This window comes from Sus scrofa, chromosome 7 (assembly GCF_054392235.1).
Source record: "Sus scrofa isolate SSC_HxYL_T2T_F1_AM1 chromosome 7, Sscrofa_HxYL_maternal_Yorkshire_Landrace_v2.0, whole genome shotgun sequence".
Lineage (NCBI taxonomy): Eukaryota > Metazoa > Chordata > Mammalia > Artiodactyla > Suidae > Sus > Sus scrofa.
The window spans coordinates 111,978,768-111,997,678 of NC_139389.1; the positions used below are offsets into that span (position 1 = coordinate 111,978,768).

Here is an 18,911-nt window from a genome sequence, read left to right on the forward strand (position 1 = left end):
GTGTGAGCCAGTATAGCACAGTGGTTACTAGGAGGCTGTGGGGTCACAGCTGGCCCGGCTCCACCTCTTTCCAGCCAGGTAGCTCTGGTGAGTTAAACTTCAACAAGTCTCAGTTCCTCAGCTGCACAAGGAGGAGCATAATTGTGCCTACTTTTAGGGCTGTTAATAAGGATGACAACTATTGTCACTAAAGTGGAATTACTCTCGATGATTTAATTTGGGGCCAATTATAATTGATTGGGATTCAGAGGAGATTAATGGGGTTTGGATAAGCATCAGAGGCAGGAACCATGGCATTAGAGAAAAATGTGGAGGGGCAGGGTTCTTATTCCTGTTGAAGGCAGAGGCCTGTTGTCACATGTTTGGCCTGTTACTAGCAAGTGGATGCAAAATAGAGCCAGTCCCTGCCATCAGGGGAGCTTACGACAGTGGGCTAGATGGTCATTAATGAACTAATGACACAAAAACTGTGTGAGTGAAAGCAAAGTTTAGCATCTGATGAGAGTGTGTGGCAGAGAATCTTTTATCTTTTTAATTAAAAAAATTTTTAGGAGTTCCGGTCGCGGCGCAGTGGCTAACGAATCCGACTAGGAACCATGAGGTTGCAGGTTCAATCCCTGGCCTTGCTCAGTGGGTTGACGATCTGGCATTGCCGTGAGCTGTGGTGTAGGTCGCAGACGCGGCTTGGATCCCGCGTTGCTGTGGCTGTGGTGTAGGCCAGCGGCTACAGCTCCAATTGGACCCCTAGCCTGGGAACCTCCATATGCCACAGGAGTGGCCCTAGAAAAGGCGAAAAGACAAAAAAAAAAAAAAAAAATTTTTTTAAACACTGAAAATGTGTCTTTTATTTAGACATAATATATTAATTTAAAGTTTTTATTTATTTTTTGGCAGCACTCATAGCATGTGGAAGTTCCCAGGCCAGGGATTGAACCCACGCCATGGCAGCAGCCCAAGCCATTGCAGTGACGGTGCTAGATCCTTAACCTTCCTCACCACAGGAGAACTCTAGGAGAACCTCATTTAGTCCGGGGGGCGGGGGGTCAAGGAAGGCTTCCCCAAGGAGGTGATGCTCAGCTGGAATGGGAAGGAAGGGAGGAGTGAACCAGGTGAGGGAAGATGGAGCAAAGCTCCTGGAATATCACATGCAAAGGCCCTGAGGTGGGAAGGCTCAGGGGTTATTAGGGAAGAGAAAGAGCAAATATGGCTGGAATGTCGGTGTGGTACAAGATGAGACCAGGATGGGAGGCTGGGCCTGGTTGTGCAGGACTTTGTAGGCCAGGGAAAGGACTTGAGTCTTACTCTTCAGACCCTTATCCTGTGTTCCCCATCCCGTGGGCCCCAGCTCCTCTCCTCTGGCTGGGATATCTTTGTTAGTGACCATGGTGTTCAGCCAGGGCTGAGGGATGCAGTATGTATCATGGGGCAGCAGTTTTCCAGGTTGAGCATCTCTTTGTCCCATGGAAACCCATCAGCAGACCATCTGTGGGCTCGGGTCTGGCTCTGTTCAGCAGCTGTTTCCTGGCTAGGAAGAGGCTTTTAGCTTTAATAAAAAGGGAGTAGAGATAAGGAGGCTGCCTCGGCAGGGAGAGCAGCAGTGACAGGATGATTTAAATGGCCTCTTCAGTGTCATTTCTTCTGTGCAGACATCATAAATCAGATTAGCATTGGGCTCTGGCGGGGAGGCGGGGAGGGAAAGGGGCCTGCGGGAGGCAGGAGGAGGGCTGGCAACTCTGGGGCCTCCTGGGACTGGCCTGGTGTGGCTGGGGCACCCCAGAGGGTGGTGGGGTCCCTTATTTCTGACCCTCAACCCCTAGCCTTATTCTTTGGTGAAGGAGCAGGTGTAATGACCCCTAACCCCAAACCAGCTTCCCAACCCATATTCAGCTTTGGACAAGAAATGAAGAGGGACTGATGAGAGAGAAGAGAAAAACCCCGGGCAGAGTGGAGGGCGGGTGTGGGAGGTGGGCATTACAACCTTCAGGAAAACTAGAAGCAGTGGTTCTCCTACTTTGCCATCCATTAAAATCACCTTGGGCACTTAAAAAAAAAATACTGAGACCAGGGGTGCCACCCCCAGCAGTGCCGAGTTCCAGCTGAATGTCAGGTGCAGCTGAAGTTAGGAAGATCTGGATCAGGTTTCGGCTTCTATCTTAAACTTAAGAACAACACAGTCTCGAGCCATCGCTCCACAGGCATGGCTCAGGCCTTCCTCTGGAAAGTGGCCAATTGAGGAGCAGAGTAGAAGTCTCTGAGGCAGGTGGCGATGCCATGCAACCCCCACCCGGCTCCCTTCTCTTTCAGATCTCGCGCCACCTGGGCAAGATGTACAGCGAGATGATCTTTGTCAATGGCTTCGTGCACTGTGACCCCCACCCAGGCAACGTGCTGGTGCGGAAGCGCCCGGGCTCGGAGAAGGCAGAGATTGTCCTGCTGGACCACGGGCTCTACCAGGTAGGAGAGCCCTTTCCTGCCCAGCCAGCTCCAGGGTCTGGTCCTGCCTGGGCTCAGAGCCCACTGAACTCCTCTACCAGCCACAGAAATGGGAAGCAGATAGCAAGGTAGCTGGAGAGGGCCCTGCCCTGCCCCTCAGGCTGTCACTGTCATTCTGTGCAAGTCACAGTCATATGAGTTCTCCAGGCCTCAGCTTTCTCCTAATAGACTGAGGGTGATAACACCTCCCTTGGAGGCTGCTCTGAGGAGTTGATGGGTTTGTGTCTGGATGTGTGAATGGAGTTTGTCAGCTGCAAAAAAAAGAAAAAAATCCATGTTCCCGGGAGAGCCCAGGCCAGCCAGACCCTGTGAGGTGAGCTGCCCTTAGATGAGCTGGGGCTTCAAGGGGAAGGTCCCAGCCCCGCTGAAGGGGTCATGTGTAGTGGGAAGGGTCACAGAGAACTGAGAGGGGTTGGATGGCCCTGACTGTCCTCTGGAACCTAGGATGCTGAGCTGGTTCCAGTGAACCACAAGCTCCTGCCTAAAAGTTGAGAAGTTCGCTGCCAATTCCAGGAGCCAGGGCCTGGCTTGATTCCATGAGCTAGGTGGTCCTCCTTGCCTCATGGCCCTGATCCCGCATCCCCAAGTCTGGACTTCCCGAGAGGCAGTGATGTTGAGTGGGTTCGTTGAAGGTAGACACAGCCCCCCAGTGAATAATGGTCCAGGCACGGCAGAAGTCTAATCACTTGCTTGTCTACCAGTCTGGGGAGGAGCCTGAGGGCAGGGGCTGAGCGAGGCTGTGTGCCCCCGGACCTCCTTGGGGGTCTCGCATCCACCAGCAGCTGGGGTCAGGGCTCAGCGGAGCACGCAGAGCAAGTGATCATGGAAGGGCCTGGCAGGGATGTGTCTGCTGGGTTCCATTGGTCAGAGCTCTGGCAGAGAGCCACATCTAACCAGGAGGAGCCTGGGCATTGTAGCCTGTACTTGGGAAGAGGAGGGGAATATAGATTTTGACGGGCCATTGGTGGCCTCTGCCACTCAGGACCAAGGCTGGCCAAAGAGTAGCTTAGATCTGAGACCCCCGGGGATGGCTGGGCTGCGGGGAGGAGCAGGTGTTGCCCGGGAGCCGCGGTCTTCCTCCGCCGCCCTTCGCAGTGGTCACACCAGCCAGGGACTAGGTCTTTCGCGGGGAGAGGAGGCCCAGGTCCTGCCATGCTGCCCCCACCGTAGGTGCTCACGGAAGAGTTCCGCCTGGATTACTGCCACCTCTGGCAGTCGCTGATCTGGACCGACATGAAGAGCGTGAAGAAGTACAGCCAGCGCCTGGGGGCCGGGGACCTCTACCCCTTGTTCGCCTGCATGCTGACGGCCCGGTCGTGGAACTCGGTCAACACGGGCATCGGCCGAACTCCAGTCACGGCCACTGAGGTGGGTGGCCCGTCCTGGTCTGAATGCAAGCGGCGGCCTTTGGAGCCCTGCTAACCTAGATTCTGAGGTTCTAGACTGGTGGGCTGTGGGGGTAGAGTTGGGGGCAGAGTCAGAGATGCACCAGATGAGAAAGAGGGAACGGAGGAGAAGCAGGGTCCCTCGATGGATGCAGGGACCGGGAATGGTGTCCCACTGTGTCCCTCCTGGTCTTGTCAACTGGAGGGTAAGCAGGTCATGGTAACCGTATCACCTACTTTCACTGCCGCCCGCTCTCGCAGGATTTCAGGCTCCCACCAAGCTCTCCCCCATGACTTCTAGGAATCCCCAGGGACTGTCTCGTAAATAAGTCTAGCGTCACCTGCTGTCCCCTGGTGAAGGAACTATCTCCTGCCTTGGGCTTCCTCTAGGGCACCCTCCTGGGGAGAGGGCTTCGTGTCCTCATGTGCTACTCAGGGGCTGCTTGTCCTGTTGTCCTGGGGAGTTTGTAGGGAAACAGCTCTCGGGTCTTTGTTCATAGATCATTCCTCCTCTGGATCCAGACAGGAGTCCCGTGGAGTCTGTGCTGAGACCGCCCTAGGAACACCTCCTCCCTGTGCTTATATTCACCTCTGCCCCCACAGCAGGCACTTACAGGGTGACTCGTTCATTCTGGCTCAGGGCAAGCCTCTTCCCAGGCTTATCAGTCCCTCATGGCAGTGCCTCCTGTCCTCCCAGTCTCTCAGGTTGCCAGACCTGTGCAGACCTGCCCGTGTCCATGTGGGAGAGGGGCTTGCATGCACCACAAGGCACAGGTCAGAAAGATGTGGGCTCTAGTTCCAGCACCTGCTTCTCCTGGCATGACTTTGGTTCTAGTCACCTCTTTGAGGCTCAGAGTCCTCCCCTGCAGACTGGCTTGTGGTGGGGGCTTTAGGTCCATGGCGTTCCCATTGTGGCACAGAGGAAGCAAACCTGACTAATATCCATGAGGAGGTAGGTTCGATCCCTGGCCTTGCTCAGTGGGTTAAAGATCTGGCATTGCTGTGAGCTGTGGTGTAGGTTGCAGACACAGCTTGGGTCTGGTATTGCTGTGGCTGTGGTATAGGACGTCAGCTGTAGCTCCAGTTTGACTAGCCTGGGAACTTCTATATGCTGCAAGTGCGGCCCTAGAAAAACAGCAAAAACAAACTAAAAACTAGGTCCAGAGTCTCCCCCTAAATCACTGAAGAGGTCACCTCTTGCCATCCCTTGACTCTGCTTTCTTCCAGGATGACAACATTCCCCAGCAAGCTGGGTGGCAAAGATGACCACCAGCTCATCGTGTTGGAAAAAGAGAGACAGTTTTCTTCCTTTGTTGAATAGGGATAATAATTTCTGTTTTATCGATAATGCATGTAAAGTGCCTCTCCATAGTTTCTGAAACTTGTTCCTTGAACAAACACTTTTTTTTTTTTTTCTGGTCTTTTGCCATTTCTTGGGCTGCTCCTGCGGCATATGGAGGTTTCCAGGCTAGGGGTCTAATCGGAGCTGTAGCTGCCAAGCCTCCACCAGAGCCACAGCAATACGGGATCCAAGCTGTCTGCAACCTACACCACAGCTCACAGCAATGCTGGATCGTTATCCCACTGAGCAAGGCCAGGGATCGAACCCACAACCTCATGGTTCCTAGTCGGATTCATTAACCACTGCGCCACAACGGGAACTCCGAACAAACACCTATTTTTGCTGGACCCTAGGCTGGGTGCCTATGGATTGAGTGATGAACAGACAGACAGGCCTTCTGTGTAATTTGCACTGTGGTAGAGGGAGACAGACAGTAAACAAGTGAACAAACAGGTAAATGGAATAATTGCAGGTTAGAGGCTCCAGGGAGGAAACAAGCAGGGTGCCAGGGTGATGGCTGATGGGGGGTGCTGTAGAGGAGATCTTGCCGGGGAGTCCATGTGTAAGCCAGGCCTGAAGGAGAAGAAAGACACCAGCACGGAAAGAGCTCGGAGCAGGCACTCCAGGCAGAGGGCACACGATGTGCTAAGGGGAGCGGGATTGGGTGGGCTGGGGTGTGAGGAAGATGGTGGAGTGCTGGGCTGGGAGAGCATCACACAGGAGGAAGTTCAAATTCATTCTCAGTTCAAAGCAAAGCCTTTGACAGGTTTTAAGCAGGAGACAAATGTGGTCAGACTCGCTGTTTTACATGTCTCTCAAGTGGGGCAAGCTGAGCAGCGGGACGATGAGTTAGGGGCTGGGGCAGGACTCAGATGGTGCCAATAGCAGCGGAGGTGCAGAGAGGCAGACGGAGCTGAGGCGTATTTTGGATGTAAGAGTGAGAAGCCTTTGTGTTGGCATGGACGGGGGGAGGAGAAGGGAAGAGTCTGAGTTGCATCATAGCTTTTAGGGGCGAGTTATGGGGTGCAGGTGCCACGTCCTGAAATAGGAAAGACTTCGGGAAGGACATATTTGGGGGTGGGGGAGTTAGTAGTTCTCGTGAGCATTCTGATAGAGGTGTCGTGGGCAGTTGAGCCTGGACCTCAAAGAAGAAATGCAGGTGCGAGATAGAAATCTGGGGCCCTCAGAGTATCAGTGTCTTAAAGCCACAGGGATGGACACGATCACATGGCACCCACTAGGTATTCCATGAATGATGTCTCTTTTTATTCACCAAGTTAGTTTATTTTTGCTATTGATAGGCATCTAGCAGGGTCCAAGCTTGAAGGCTGTGCTGCCCTGACAGATGGCCCCTTGAGGTGGCCTGGGTGGACACAGGTGCTTCGAGTTGGTCCAAGAGGGGCTGTGGCCAGGCCAGGCCAACCTTGCTGAGAGGGGGTCCCCATGGTGCATAGGGCTTTGATCTGGCCTTTGCCCGCGAGCAGGGTGACCTGCAGCTGTGGCGGGAGGCGGCAGGGAGGCAGACAGCCTCTTGCTGTCTGGCTTGTGTTGAGATGTTCCAGTCTGATAGCTCCTGCCTGGGGGACATTTCAGGTTTCACAGCAACTCAGCTATCAGCTATGCACATGGGTTCCTGCAAAGGCTGAGAGTTCTGGCTCCTGCTACAGAAGGAGGCTGGCTGGTGAAGCACTTGGCAGCTCCTCTGGGCCCCACGTTGTGACTTCGGCCGGCCTTGAGTACCTCCTCATACCTTGTCTCTGATGACCCTCTGGGTCCTGCTGGGAGGTGGGCACAGAGGGAATTAGCATGTCCAGCTTTTAGGGGAGGACACTGGGTGACATGGCCCTCTGTGGGCTGAGAGCGTGGCCTGGTGGTGAGGGTGTGGGCTTTGGAGTGAACTGCCTGGGTTTGACTCCTGACCCACTGCTTACTAGCTGTGGACCTTGAGAGGTCACTTAACTTCTCGATGCCTCAGCTTCCTCCTCTCAGGTCAGGACACACACTCACCTAACAGGGTTGTGGTAAAGATTGGATGAGTTAGAACACGCAAGCATTTCCAGCGTGCCTGGCTTACAAAGTGATGCTCAATACGTGTGCACTGTTGTCATTGTCATTGTCGTCATCACTGTCTCCGGAGACAGAGAAGGGATCAGAGCCTCATTGTATATTCAGGACTCTGGCTGGAGGGAGTTGTCCGCCCAGAACTGTGCAGAGCTCAGGCATGGGGAAGGTGGGGAAGCCAGACCTCAAACTTACACACCAGGATGGGCCAAGGGCTAACCCTCAATCTTGCTCTGGGGGCCTTAGGACCTTGGGCAGTGAGCGGGCTGACCCTGGCTCCAGCATGGAGGATAGTGACAGGCGCTCGCCGTGTGGGTGGCGGGGTGCAGGGTCAGGCAGGGTGCGGGGCAGGACTTTGGAGTTGGGGTGGGATCAGGGCCTCAGACCTCTGAACTGCAGCAGCCTGGGTTCAGTTGCAGGGATGGGGGGACATGACTCAGCCTGGCCTAAAACTGGTGACCAGAAAAGAAGCCTTGGGGAATAATGCAAGGGTGGACCCTTGGGCTGAGTGGCTGGCTAACTCCGGCTCAGCAAATGATTGTGGGGGAGGTGGACTTCTCAGATGGTTGTTAGTGACCTTGGCCACCGGGATCTAGGAGCTCAAGGGCAGCAGAAATGCAGCCTGGCCCCAGTGATGTGCTCCTGGTCCTATACTGTTTCCAGCACTTGGCTCGAAGTTGGGGTGAGAGTCCCATCCAGATTTGTCAGGCTGCAAAGCCCCCTTGGGCTAAGCCTCCCTCCAAGAAAGGTACCTAGTGGGAAGTTCTGGTTGTGGCTCAGTGGTTAACGAATCCAACTAGGAACCATGAGGTTGCAGGTTCGATCCCTGACCTTGCTCAGTGGGTTAAGGATCTAGTGTTGCCGTGAGCTGTGGTGTAGTCGCAGATGTGGCTTGGATGCCGCGTTGCTATGGCTCTGGCGTAGACCAGCGGCTACAGCTCCAATTTGACCCCTAGCCTGGGAACCTCCATGTGCTGTGGGCAGCGGCCCTAGAAGAGGCAAAAAGACAAAAAAAAAAAGAAAGAAAGGTACCTAGTGGTGCCGTGGCAGCTGTGCTAGACGCTCCCTCCCAGAGCTTCCTTGCAGCCCCTCAGGTCACAGGCTGCTCCAACCTACTGCCTCGGGCCCCACTTCCCACACCAACCACGTATATGTCTCCCTGTTGCTGCTTCAGGACTCGGAGATTCGCAGCAACGCAGCCAACTACCTCCCCCAGATCAGCCAGCTCCTCAACCACGTGCCACGCCAGATGCTGCTCATCCTCAAGACCAACGACCTGCTGCGTGGCATCGAGGCTGCCCTGGGCACCCGCGCCAGTGCCAGCTCCTTCCTCAACATGTCGCGTTGCTGCATCAGGGCACTGGCTGCGTGAGTGTGGCCGCTGGCCTCTCCTCCCCTCTAGCTCCCTGGTGGGCCTCTCATGAGTCCTCAAGCCCTGCCCGAGCCCCCCAACCCCCAGCTCTCCCTGCAGGAAGGTAGGGGCAGGAAACAGCTCCAGTGAACTGGCTGCCTCAGGCTAGTATTTTGAGGTGGTCCAGAGAGCCACCTGACTGGGTAGAATTGTGGATTCTAGAACCTCACCCTCCCCGTCAGGCTTTCCAGGTGATTCTTTGCCTCAGTTAAGTTTGAAATGTCCTTTTGTTGGTATAGAAGGAATTGAGCTGGGCTGAATCCATAATGTCCCCAGCCTCCCAGGACCATGCAGACCAGGTTTCCAGGGGATTCTTATCCTCAGAAAGCTTTTACATTTGAGTTTGGTTGATTCTGATTGGATAAATATTAACTATACTTTTGGAAAAAGAGAGACATTGGAATGTGCTACCCACTGGGTCCACTAGGCCTTTGATGAGCTATGAAACAACTGCTTTTACCTGCCCTGCTTACCTGGAAAACACCTTTGGAACAGTGGAGTTCCTCTGGTCCCTGGTTGGCCAGTGGTCTGACCGTGTAACCAGCCCCTGGGTAGGGGGCTGGTGTGTTGGCAAAGCCACCATCTTCTGTTTTACCGAGTCATCCTGAGTAAGCGTTTCTTGCCTCTTTACCTCTTGTTCTCTCCTCTTTTCTGCCCCTCCTGCAGGCACAAGAAGAAGAACACCCGTTCATTCTTCAAAAGGACCCAGATCTCTTTTGGGGAGGCCTTCAGCTTATGGCAGATCAACCTTCATGAACTCATTCTGCGTGTGAAGGGGCTGAGGCTGGCCAGCTGGGTCTTGACCCTGCTCTGCCGGCTGTTGCCTGCTCCACACTGAGCGGACATTGGCAGGACCCTGTGGTGGCCAAAGGGTCTTTTCACTCCTCACTCTTCCGGCATATCTCCACCCACTTGCCCTGTTTCTGCCACATGGTGGCCTGGAGCCCTACAGTCATTGTCCATGGCACCGTTATCCTCCGCTTCTGGAATTCCTCTCCCTCGGAGCCCTTGTCAGGGCCCCCAAGCTGTGCCCTGTGATAGGCTTCCCTCTGTATCCAAGGAGAGGGCATGGCAGTCTGCTTTCCTGCTGCCCGTGTGTGCCATTGGGTCGGATGCCTCTACTTCCATTAACCCTTCCTGTTGTCAGAGGGTACTGTGAATCCCACTGAGACACATTTAACTTGTAGGAAGTTGGATTTCGTTGGAGAGGAGTGTGGTCTCTGAACCGCTGAGAGCAGATTCCCTCTCTGCACTGTCCCTCCCCAGAGGTGGCTTGGCACCCGAGCCAGGCTCTGCTGCAGCTGTGAGTTCTCTGCTGTCATGGTGACCCTTTGGTGTGTCATGTACTGTGCTCCACTTGGTCAGTGGGATCTTTATTCTAGCTTGGGAGTGAATCCACTTTGGCCATTAGGTAGGAGTGGCTCTGGATGCCATGTGCCATTGTGATCTGCATGGCTTCTTGTCCCTGTAACCCTTTCTATCCTCCCACTGTGTGGCTACTTCCTGCTTCTTGTGTGTTTCTCTCACGTTCTAAGACTGAAATCTGGATTGGAATTGTTAAGAAGCCTGGAACTCAGAGGCTCTGCTGAAACCTCCGACTTGGGTTTGCCTGGGTTCTCACTTCATTCCCTATGACCTGTCACCTGCCATGTTCTACTAATTGCCTCCTGGAGTCATAATTCGATACCTGCGGTCCTGGAGACTGTAGCCTAAACCTCAATCACTGTGGCTGGGATTCTGCTTTGAAACCTCCTCATCACCTGTCTAGACTCTGCTTCTACCTTATTTTCAGGACCTCCTCAAACTTCTGTATCTGTGTGGTCTCTGGGCCCCTGAGACCCCAGATGTGGCAGGTCCTAGCTGTCACTGAGTACCCAGGCTCACAGACAGTAATTTGTAGTCGAATATCTCTGATCTTACTTCACCCCCCCATTCACAGGAGCAGGAAAAAAACTAAATTTGAGGAGTTCCTTTCATGGCTCAGTGGTTAATGAACCCGGCTAGCAACCATGAGGACACGGGTTTGATCCCTGGCCTCGCTCAGTGGGTTAAGGATCTGGCATTGCCCTGAACTGTGGTGTAGGTTGCAGATGCAGCTTGGATCCTGTGTTGCTGTGGCTGTGGTGTAGGTCAGTGACTATAGCTCCGACTGGACACCTAGCCTGGGAACCTCCAAATGCCCTGAAAAGACAAAAGACAAAAAAAACAAAACAAAAAAAACCTAGATTTGAGTGTCACTTTCTGTTCTATTTATTCATACTACAGCAAGCAGATTTTTCACTAGCCAGAGATGATTCGCAATCCCTTTATTTCCCGAAAGAATTAATTGTTCTTGGAGTTCCCATCGTGGCTCAGTGGGTAACAAATCTGACTAGGAACCATGAGGTTTTGGGTTTGATCCCTGGCCTTGCTCAGTGGGTTAAGGATCCGGCATTGCCGTGAGCTGTGGTGTAGGTTGCAGATGCGGCTTGGATCCCTCGTGGCTGTGGCTCTGACATAGGCCGGCGGCTACAGCTCCGATTGGACCCCTAGCCTGGCAACCTCCATATGCCGCGGGAGTGGCAAAAAGACAAAAAAAAAAAAATTGTTCTTAGTGACCTGTTGGATGCACCCAGGGGCCTGAGAGCATAATTTGCAAGATCTGTTAAGAATCATGAGGCTGCACGCTGCGTATTATATTTTATGGCACCTTTTATAGCCACTGAAGTAAATACAAATGTCCTTTTTGTTCAAGGTAATGGTTACTTGCTTTTCACTTCTGGTTTAATGGTTGGCTTCCTGCCTCCCTGCGATCTAAAACATCCACATGTTGCCAGATCAGTTATCCAGAGAGAGCTGAGAGGCTGGGAGAGTTTGGGGTACAGGGCAGTTTGCAGCAGGAGGGGAGAGGTCGATGTTCACGGAGTGCCTTCCGTGTGGGAGAGAGCCTGCTAGGCTCTTTGTAAACGCGTTCCATCCCTGAGTTGTTCCAGCAGCTCTGTGAGGGGAGGAGCATTAGCCTCATCTTACAGAGACAGGAACTGAGGCTCAGAGAGGTTTAGTCATTTGCTTGAAGTCACACCGCTGCTGAGTGGTGGTCCATGCTTTGCTTGTTATCCCTCAGTGCTGTGTGGGTTATACTTGCTCTTTGGGTTGTCATATGTGCCCGAATTGTGACTCTAACACCCTAACTTCAGAGGAGCTTGCAATTGCAGTGGAGGCGGGGGAGTGGATGGGTAAAGGAGACAGAAAGTCCTGGAAAATTCAGACTGAATCCGGCGTGTTCCTCGGGTCTAAGACAGGATGGACCTGGAGCTCTCGGATACTGCGGTGCAGTTCTGGTGCTGACCACCTGCGGTGGGTGCAGACTTCTTAGACTTGAGGGCGCAGTGTCCCGTAAGACTGCCCTCACTTCAGACACAAGCTATGCATTTGGGAGTCCCCAGGCCGTCTGTGCTTTTGACTGACTCCCCGTTTGGGGGTTCCCACTATCCCCTCAGATTTGAGGATTGCTTAAATGACTCATTGAACTCAAGAAAACATTACACTTGTGACCAGACAAGTGAAGAGACACGTAGGATGAGATCTAGGAGGGTCCCGCATACAGAGCCTCTGAGTACTTGCTGTGGAAGGAACCTCTTGACTTCAGTGTGTGTCCAGAGTTTTTATCAGGATTTCATGATATAAGCACAGTTTCTTGAATCATTGACCATATGATTGAATGCTCTCTCCAGCGCCCCCTTAGCTCCCTGCAGAACGTGGGGCTGCTCTTGTCCCATCCTGAGTCATTTGGCATAAACTCAGGTGTGGTCCAGGGACCCACCATGAGGAACAGAGATCCTCCCATCACTAAGGACGTCCACGGAGCGAAAGGTCATCTCCCAGGAGATGAGCAGGCACAAAGACCAGACAGAGTCTTCATTATCTAACAGTCACCCCAGTGTCTTGTGTATTGGCCTGGGATGTATCCTTATCCCCTGACTGCTGGCCTGTGCCTTCTGCTCTGTCGAGTGGTGCTGTCTCTGGAGCAGGAGCCATAGGAAGCTCTCACAGTCTCCGTTCTGCTGTTCAGAGAACCGTCACCTGAGATTCTGTGTGGGACCTTGGCCCGGCTCCCTTCTTCGTCCTGTGGAACTTGATGTCCTGTGACTTCGTCTCCCAGTGGTAACACGGTGTCGGAAAGCCGGCCCCAGGTTACTTTGAAGAGTGCTAGGTGTTTTAACCCTTGGATCCTTAATCAGTTTTGGTGTGTTTGGGGCAACCTGGCTATAATTCCCTTTCCCTCTTCTTGTCCCCCTGAGGAGAATTCCAACTTATGGCCCAGCTGGCCCCTCAGATCTGTGCCCAGCTCATAGGAAGTGCAGATGTCCCAGTTTGTAGTAAGTGCTCAATAAACCCGCACATATTTAGACTCTCAGAATATCTGGCCATTTTCAGGGATCTTGAAACCTGTGCATTTAAAAAGAAGCTGTGCTTGCCACTCTCCCTCTGCTAGGAATGCTGCCTGGTTTGATTGTCAGCTTAATTTTCGCAGCCTTCTGAGCCCACTCCTGGGATCAGGGGTGGTCACCCTCAGCACGACGGGCTGCCGGGGCCCTCCAGTCACAGCTGTAGGGCTCCAAGAATGCACACTTGTCGTGACATCTCAGAAAATGAACGTGGCTCCAAGAGGCACCCCAGCAAATCCTCAGGGGCAGCACTTGGGAGGTTTAGAATTACCAGCAGTGTAAGTAAATGCGAGAAGGGTGGGTGGGGCCTTGCAGGGTGACACTTGGGGCTACAGTGTCTCAGGGCATGGCTCTGCAGAGCTAGGGGCTGAGCTGGGACCTGGTGACTGGGCAAAATCTGAACAGGCAGGATGAGCAAAGCCATAAAGCGTGGCCTGTTCCTGGCAGCCCGGCCTGCTGGGGTGACGGTTGTCAGGCTGAATTGGGGGCCCGACATGTAACATGGGGCCATAAATGCCAGGTGATCTGGTGCCACTGCTATTGGTACCTGGCCATAAGCCTTTAAGTCTGCAAGTATTTTTTTTTAATTTTTATTATAGTTGATTTACTATGTAGTCTGCAAGTATTTTGATAAAAACCCATTTGTTTAGAGAGGCTCTGCTTTCACCTCCTTTCCTCCTTCCCTCCATCCTTCCTTTCTTCCTTCTTTTTTTCCTTCCTTCCTTCTTCCTCTCTCCCCCTCCCTCCCTCTTTCCTTCCTATAAAGTAAAGCTTGTTACGAAGCCGCGCTCTCCGTTTCTAAAGGAACGATGAGGTCAGCCCTCAGCCGAGTAAATAGTAAACCTTGGGCCGGGATGTCCGCTTTCCTGTGGCCACCGCCTTCTGGCCTGGTTCACGTGGCTTCTTTGGAGGCTGCCTCAGCCCCCATCATCAGCTAGCTCCCTTCCCAGCCAGGTCAGCGTGCTCCTGGCCAGCACTGCCAGGGACAGGAGACACTCTGTGCAGTTCTGCCTTTGGTTAATAGTAGCGTAGTTCCTCTGATGTTTCGTCTGGTTTTCTCTTTTTGGAGTGTAAAGGGAGGGCCAGGCTGGCTAAGTGGTAAAGTGATGGGTTTCAAGCCCCACTCTCTCTCAATATTTCAGCTCCCTTCTCCCTGATCAGTGCTTTTCAAACCTCCAGATATAACTGAACAACCCAGGCTCCTGTGAAAACACAGATTCTGCCTCAGTGAGTCTGCATGGGGCCCAAGATTCTGCATTTTTAACCAGCTCCCAGAGCATGTTGATGCTGCTCGTCTGAGGACCATGCCTTGAGCCACAAGGTTCTGATCAGTGGTTCTGAAGGTGTGGTTCCAGAACCGGCAGAAGCATCAACTGGGAGCTTGTTAGAAATGCACATCTCAGACCCCACTGCAGATCTGCTGAGGCAGAAACTCTGGGGCGGCCAGCAGTCTGTTTTAATAAGCACTCTAGGGAACTCTGATGTACATGCTCACGGTGGAAATCTCTGGTCTGTGGTTCTCAACTCTACCTGCATGTCCAGGTCACCGGGAGAGCTCTGAATACCCAAGATTCTGACTTAATTGGTTTGAATGAGGGCCAGGCATTTAAAACAATTCTTTTTTTTAAGCTTTTGATTTTGAAGTAACTATTTTATTTTTTTAGGACCGCACCCACAGCTTGTGGAGGTTCCCAGGCTAGGGGTCTAATTGGAGCTGCAGTTGCCAGCCTACACCACAGCTACAGCCACGCCAGATCTAAGCCACCTCTGCGACCTACACCACAGCTCACGGCAACACTGGATCCTTAACCCACGAAGCAAGGCCAGGGATCGAACCTAGTGGGATTTGTGAACCACTGAGCCACGACAGGAACTCCTGTAACCATCTAATAAGGAGTAGGTTCTGCCTTGTAATGGTTTATGTGCATAATGATCAGATGGCAGAAGATGTCCAGAGTCAGCTCTGATCCTTTTCCTACATTTGTCCTGGGCCATATTCTCCTAATGGGGGCCAGTGTCGCCCACACCGGGCCAGGCCCATCATTCTGATTCTGCTATCACTAGATGGCTTTGCAGGTTGCTTTGGTTTCTGGGCCTCTGCTGTGAAATGGGGTGGCTGTCCATAGGGTGCCCTTCTTGGAGGGCTGGGATGAGTGTGAATAGTGCCAGTGAAAGTGACAGGGAAAAGCAACACTAAGAAACTAACAGATACAAAGCATGCAAGGGAAAAGTTTATCCAGCATCGCTTGCAGCTTTAGCAGAACTCCCTTCTGTGGTGACACTCACTGCTGCAAGCATGCTGATCCAGTGTCTACCGCAAGCCATGGGGTAGACAGATCTCTCTGGCTACAGACATTGGTTCCAACATAGGCTCATGGCCTCAAGGGCATTCCTGTGACTTTCAGTTAAGATTATGGAGAATGACTATCTTTCTATTGGTTGCTAAGCTCCAGTGACTATCTTGACTGCCTCTCTTTTGAACTCCTAGATCCAGCCATTCCTGCAGGCTAGATCCACCCTTGGCTTCTCGAGTACATGAGCCAATAAATCTGTAAGACTTTTGCATTCTCAGTTGGGTATCTGAGTTTTAACCCAAAGTGCCCTTATCACTGCAGCTGTTATGTTTAAGGGCCCTGAACCCGTGTTTGGAGGATGTGGAAATCCGGGAGGAAGTCTGGAGGGGAATAATATAGACATCTGCAGGGATAGAAATAGATGATTCTAGACTGGACACTCTCCAGAGAGCTGAGCAGGAGCAAACAGAGTTCAATTACAGTAAGTTCCTACTGTTTTGCTGTTGCTGAGGCAATGAGTAAGGGCTGCTGATTGGTTACTTTATATGTTGTCTTCTGGTCAGAACCAACACAAAGGCCATGCCATTCTGGCTGGTTGCCGTTTGTATGGATACATACGCTTTCTATAATAGTCATGCCTGTTTTCTAATGATCCGTGGGGATTTTAGAAACTGGCTATTTGGCTGCAATAGGTTTAACTTCTCTTATCGATTCTGCCAGTTGCTGTCCACGTAGGTTACCCCCAGAGAGCTGGCAGGAGCTCTTTCTTTAATCACAGTATTAGTTGGAAAGAGACATCCCTGGGAGCATTTAAGGCAAAGACAGTCTCACGCAAGGTGTTCCTTGTTCGCCTGAGAGCTGGGCTGGCCAGTTCGCAGAGCCCATGTTTAATCAGGGTGAGTTGGCAACTTGACTGTGGTTGAGGAAGCTGCTTTCTCTTCTGCTTTTCCTATTTCACGCATCTGGTTGAGTGAGATGAGAGCTCATGTGAGGTTTGCTACCTCTCTCTCCTGCCTGGGTTGTGAGATTTCTAAACAGGCTGATACTGACATCTCATAGACACCAAGCTCAGCCCATCTCCAGGGTGTGGCTCTTGGGGTTCACTCACTCTGCTTTGTCTTATATCCACGCCCTCTGCTTTCTACATTCTTGGCAGCTCCCAAGGCCTGCCTTCTGCAGGGAGCCTCCCAAGACCACTGCTCTTGTTGATCCGCCTCCTTCTCCCCCCAGGTGTCTTGATTCTTCATGTCCACCGTCCACACTCAGTTGTCTGCCTGCCCCATGCAGTCATGGGAGGGCAAGGACCACTTTTTTGTCTCTTGTACGCTCTTTGATGTCAGGACAGGGGAGGCCCCACTAGGCCTTTCGTTGGCCATCATGTGGCTGCTTACACATGCCTCAATTCCTGCGAGTAGCACGCATTCCTTCAGTGCCCTTAGATTGGAAAGGGCAGTGGAGAGAGAAGATGAATCAGACATGATGCCTGCCTTTAAAAAACTGGGGTATCTTTGACAAGAGCAGCTGGCTTTGGAGAGGTTCCTGCTGGTGGAGGCAGGGGTGGGCTAGGAGTCCATGGTCCGGGAGCAGAGAAGGGGATTTAAACAACTCTTGGGGAACAATAATGCCAGCCAGCAGCTCCCCCTGGGAGCAGGATTTGATGAAACCATCTCTATATTTCTCTTTGGGGCCAGTATCTACCCAAATTTCATTTTGACCCAGGGGCCTGCATTCAATGTCTTAGTGGATGGTGCCACCAGCAGTCACCCATATCCAAAAGCCAATAGTCAGTCTTAACCTGTTCTTGACTTTCATAGCATTACCCCACAAACTGTACCATCTTGTATGTCTGTATCCACTAAGTCTCCTTTGCCTCTCTACCACCAACATCCTGGTTAAGATCTGGTCCCCTCGTTGGTCTCCTTGCCTCCCATCATGTCCCACCAAACTGGCTCTCATTTGGTTCACATAAAGCCAACGTGCTTACAGTTACATGGCCAAAAACCCCTTTGCCCAAGGATCAATTCACCCAAAGACCAGTTTACCTCAAATTAAGTATTCTTAAAAGTTCTCAGATCTGTTTAACCTTCCTATTATTTCTTGCCTTGTTCTTCATTTTAAAGATTTCAAAAAAAATAATTCATGCAAGGGTATTTGACTTAACTTTGTATTTCTAATAAGGATGTATTAAACAGGCAGCTTTTTAAAATGATTATTTTGTATTCCTCTAGATGTCTTTTTTCTAGGTTATCTACTTTCATTAACTTTAAAAATAACCAATATTTGGCCATTTTGTCAAAAGACACTTTCCTCAAAATATAGCTGTCCTAGCAAAAAATATTCAAGGCATTAATTACAATCAATTGATATGCACTGTGTCATCTTGATCCCTCAACTAAGGGTACATCAATTTCAGATGGAAAATGAGTATTAATGTTGAGTTTTGTGTGGTGCATATTATTGTATGCATTAGGGACCTTGGAAAAAAGATGATTCTTTTTTAAAATTTAATTATTTTTAAATTGACATATAGTTGATTTACAATGTTGTGTTAGTTTCTGGTATACAGCAAAGTGATTCAGTTATATATATGTATTTACTTTATTCAGTTATATATAAGAATACATATTAGAGATATATATTCTTTTTAAGATTATTTTCCATTAGAGGTTATTATAGGATATTGAATACAGTTCCCTGTGCTATAAGTGTGTCCTTGTTTATTTTATGTATAGTGTTGTGTATATGTTAATCCCAGATTCCTAATTTATTCCTCCCTCCTGCTTTCCCCTTTGGTAACTGTAAGTTTGTTTTCTATTTCCATTTTGTAAATAAGTTCATTAATATCACCTTTTTAAGATTCCACATATAAGTGATATCACGTGATATTTATCTTTTTCTATCTGACTTCACTTAGTATGTTATTCTCTAGGTCCATATATGTTCCTGAAAACGGTGTTATGTCATTATTTTTATGGCTGAGGAGTAGTCCATTGTATAAATGGAATATATTTATTTAACTTTATTAAGTATTGAATATATTCCATTTAATATATTTATTAAACTTAAATATATTCCATTGTATATACCATTGTATCCATTCATCTGTTGTTGGATGTTTAGTTGCTTCCATGTCATGGCTATTGTACATAGTGCTGCAGGGACATTGGGGTACAGGCGTCTTTTTGAATTAGTGTTTTTGCCTTAAAAAAAGAAGCAGGATGACTCTTAGGTGCAATATGAGAGGTTTGCGAAATCTCCCCACTGCTGGTGACTGGTATTTAGTATATGCTCAATTCACGCGTCCTGAGTGAATGAGCACGATTCTGAGCTGAGATGCTGGTACCACCACTTGTAGCAAAGCAATTTGTCTCATGATTGAAGTGTGCCAACCATCAGGAAGGAGACATTTGCTGCAGCTTTTAAACACAGAAACCAAGGGTATGATGTAGATTGTAGCTAAAGAAACCAGTGAGCTTTTGACCTGGGAAAAGGGATTGG

General features: G+C 50.8%; 1 protein-coding gene across 1 annotated transcript in view; it reads left to right on the top strand.

Annotated features, from left to right (window-relative positions):
• ADCK1 (aarF domain containing kinase 1) overlaps window positions 1-18,506 on the top strand; it is a 133,007-nt gene extending 114,501 nt beyond the window's left edge. Inside the window, exons 8-11 of the mRNA XM_021099558.2 lie at window positions 2,305-2,454; window positions 3,664-3,861; window positions 8,456-8,649; window positions 9,359-18,506. Of these exons, the coding sequence (XP_020955217.1) occupies window positions 2,305-2,454; window positions 3,664-3,861; window positions 8,456-8,649; window positions 9,359-9,530 (714 nt within the window). The 3' untranslated portion in view covers window positions 9,531-18,506. The remainder of the gene's footprint in view (window positions 1-2,304; window positions 2,455-3,663; window positions 3,862-8,455; window positions 8,650-9,358) is intronic.
• Window positions 18,507-18,911: the final 405 nt, after the last annotated feature.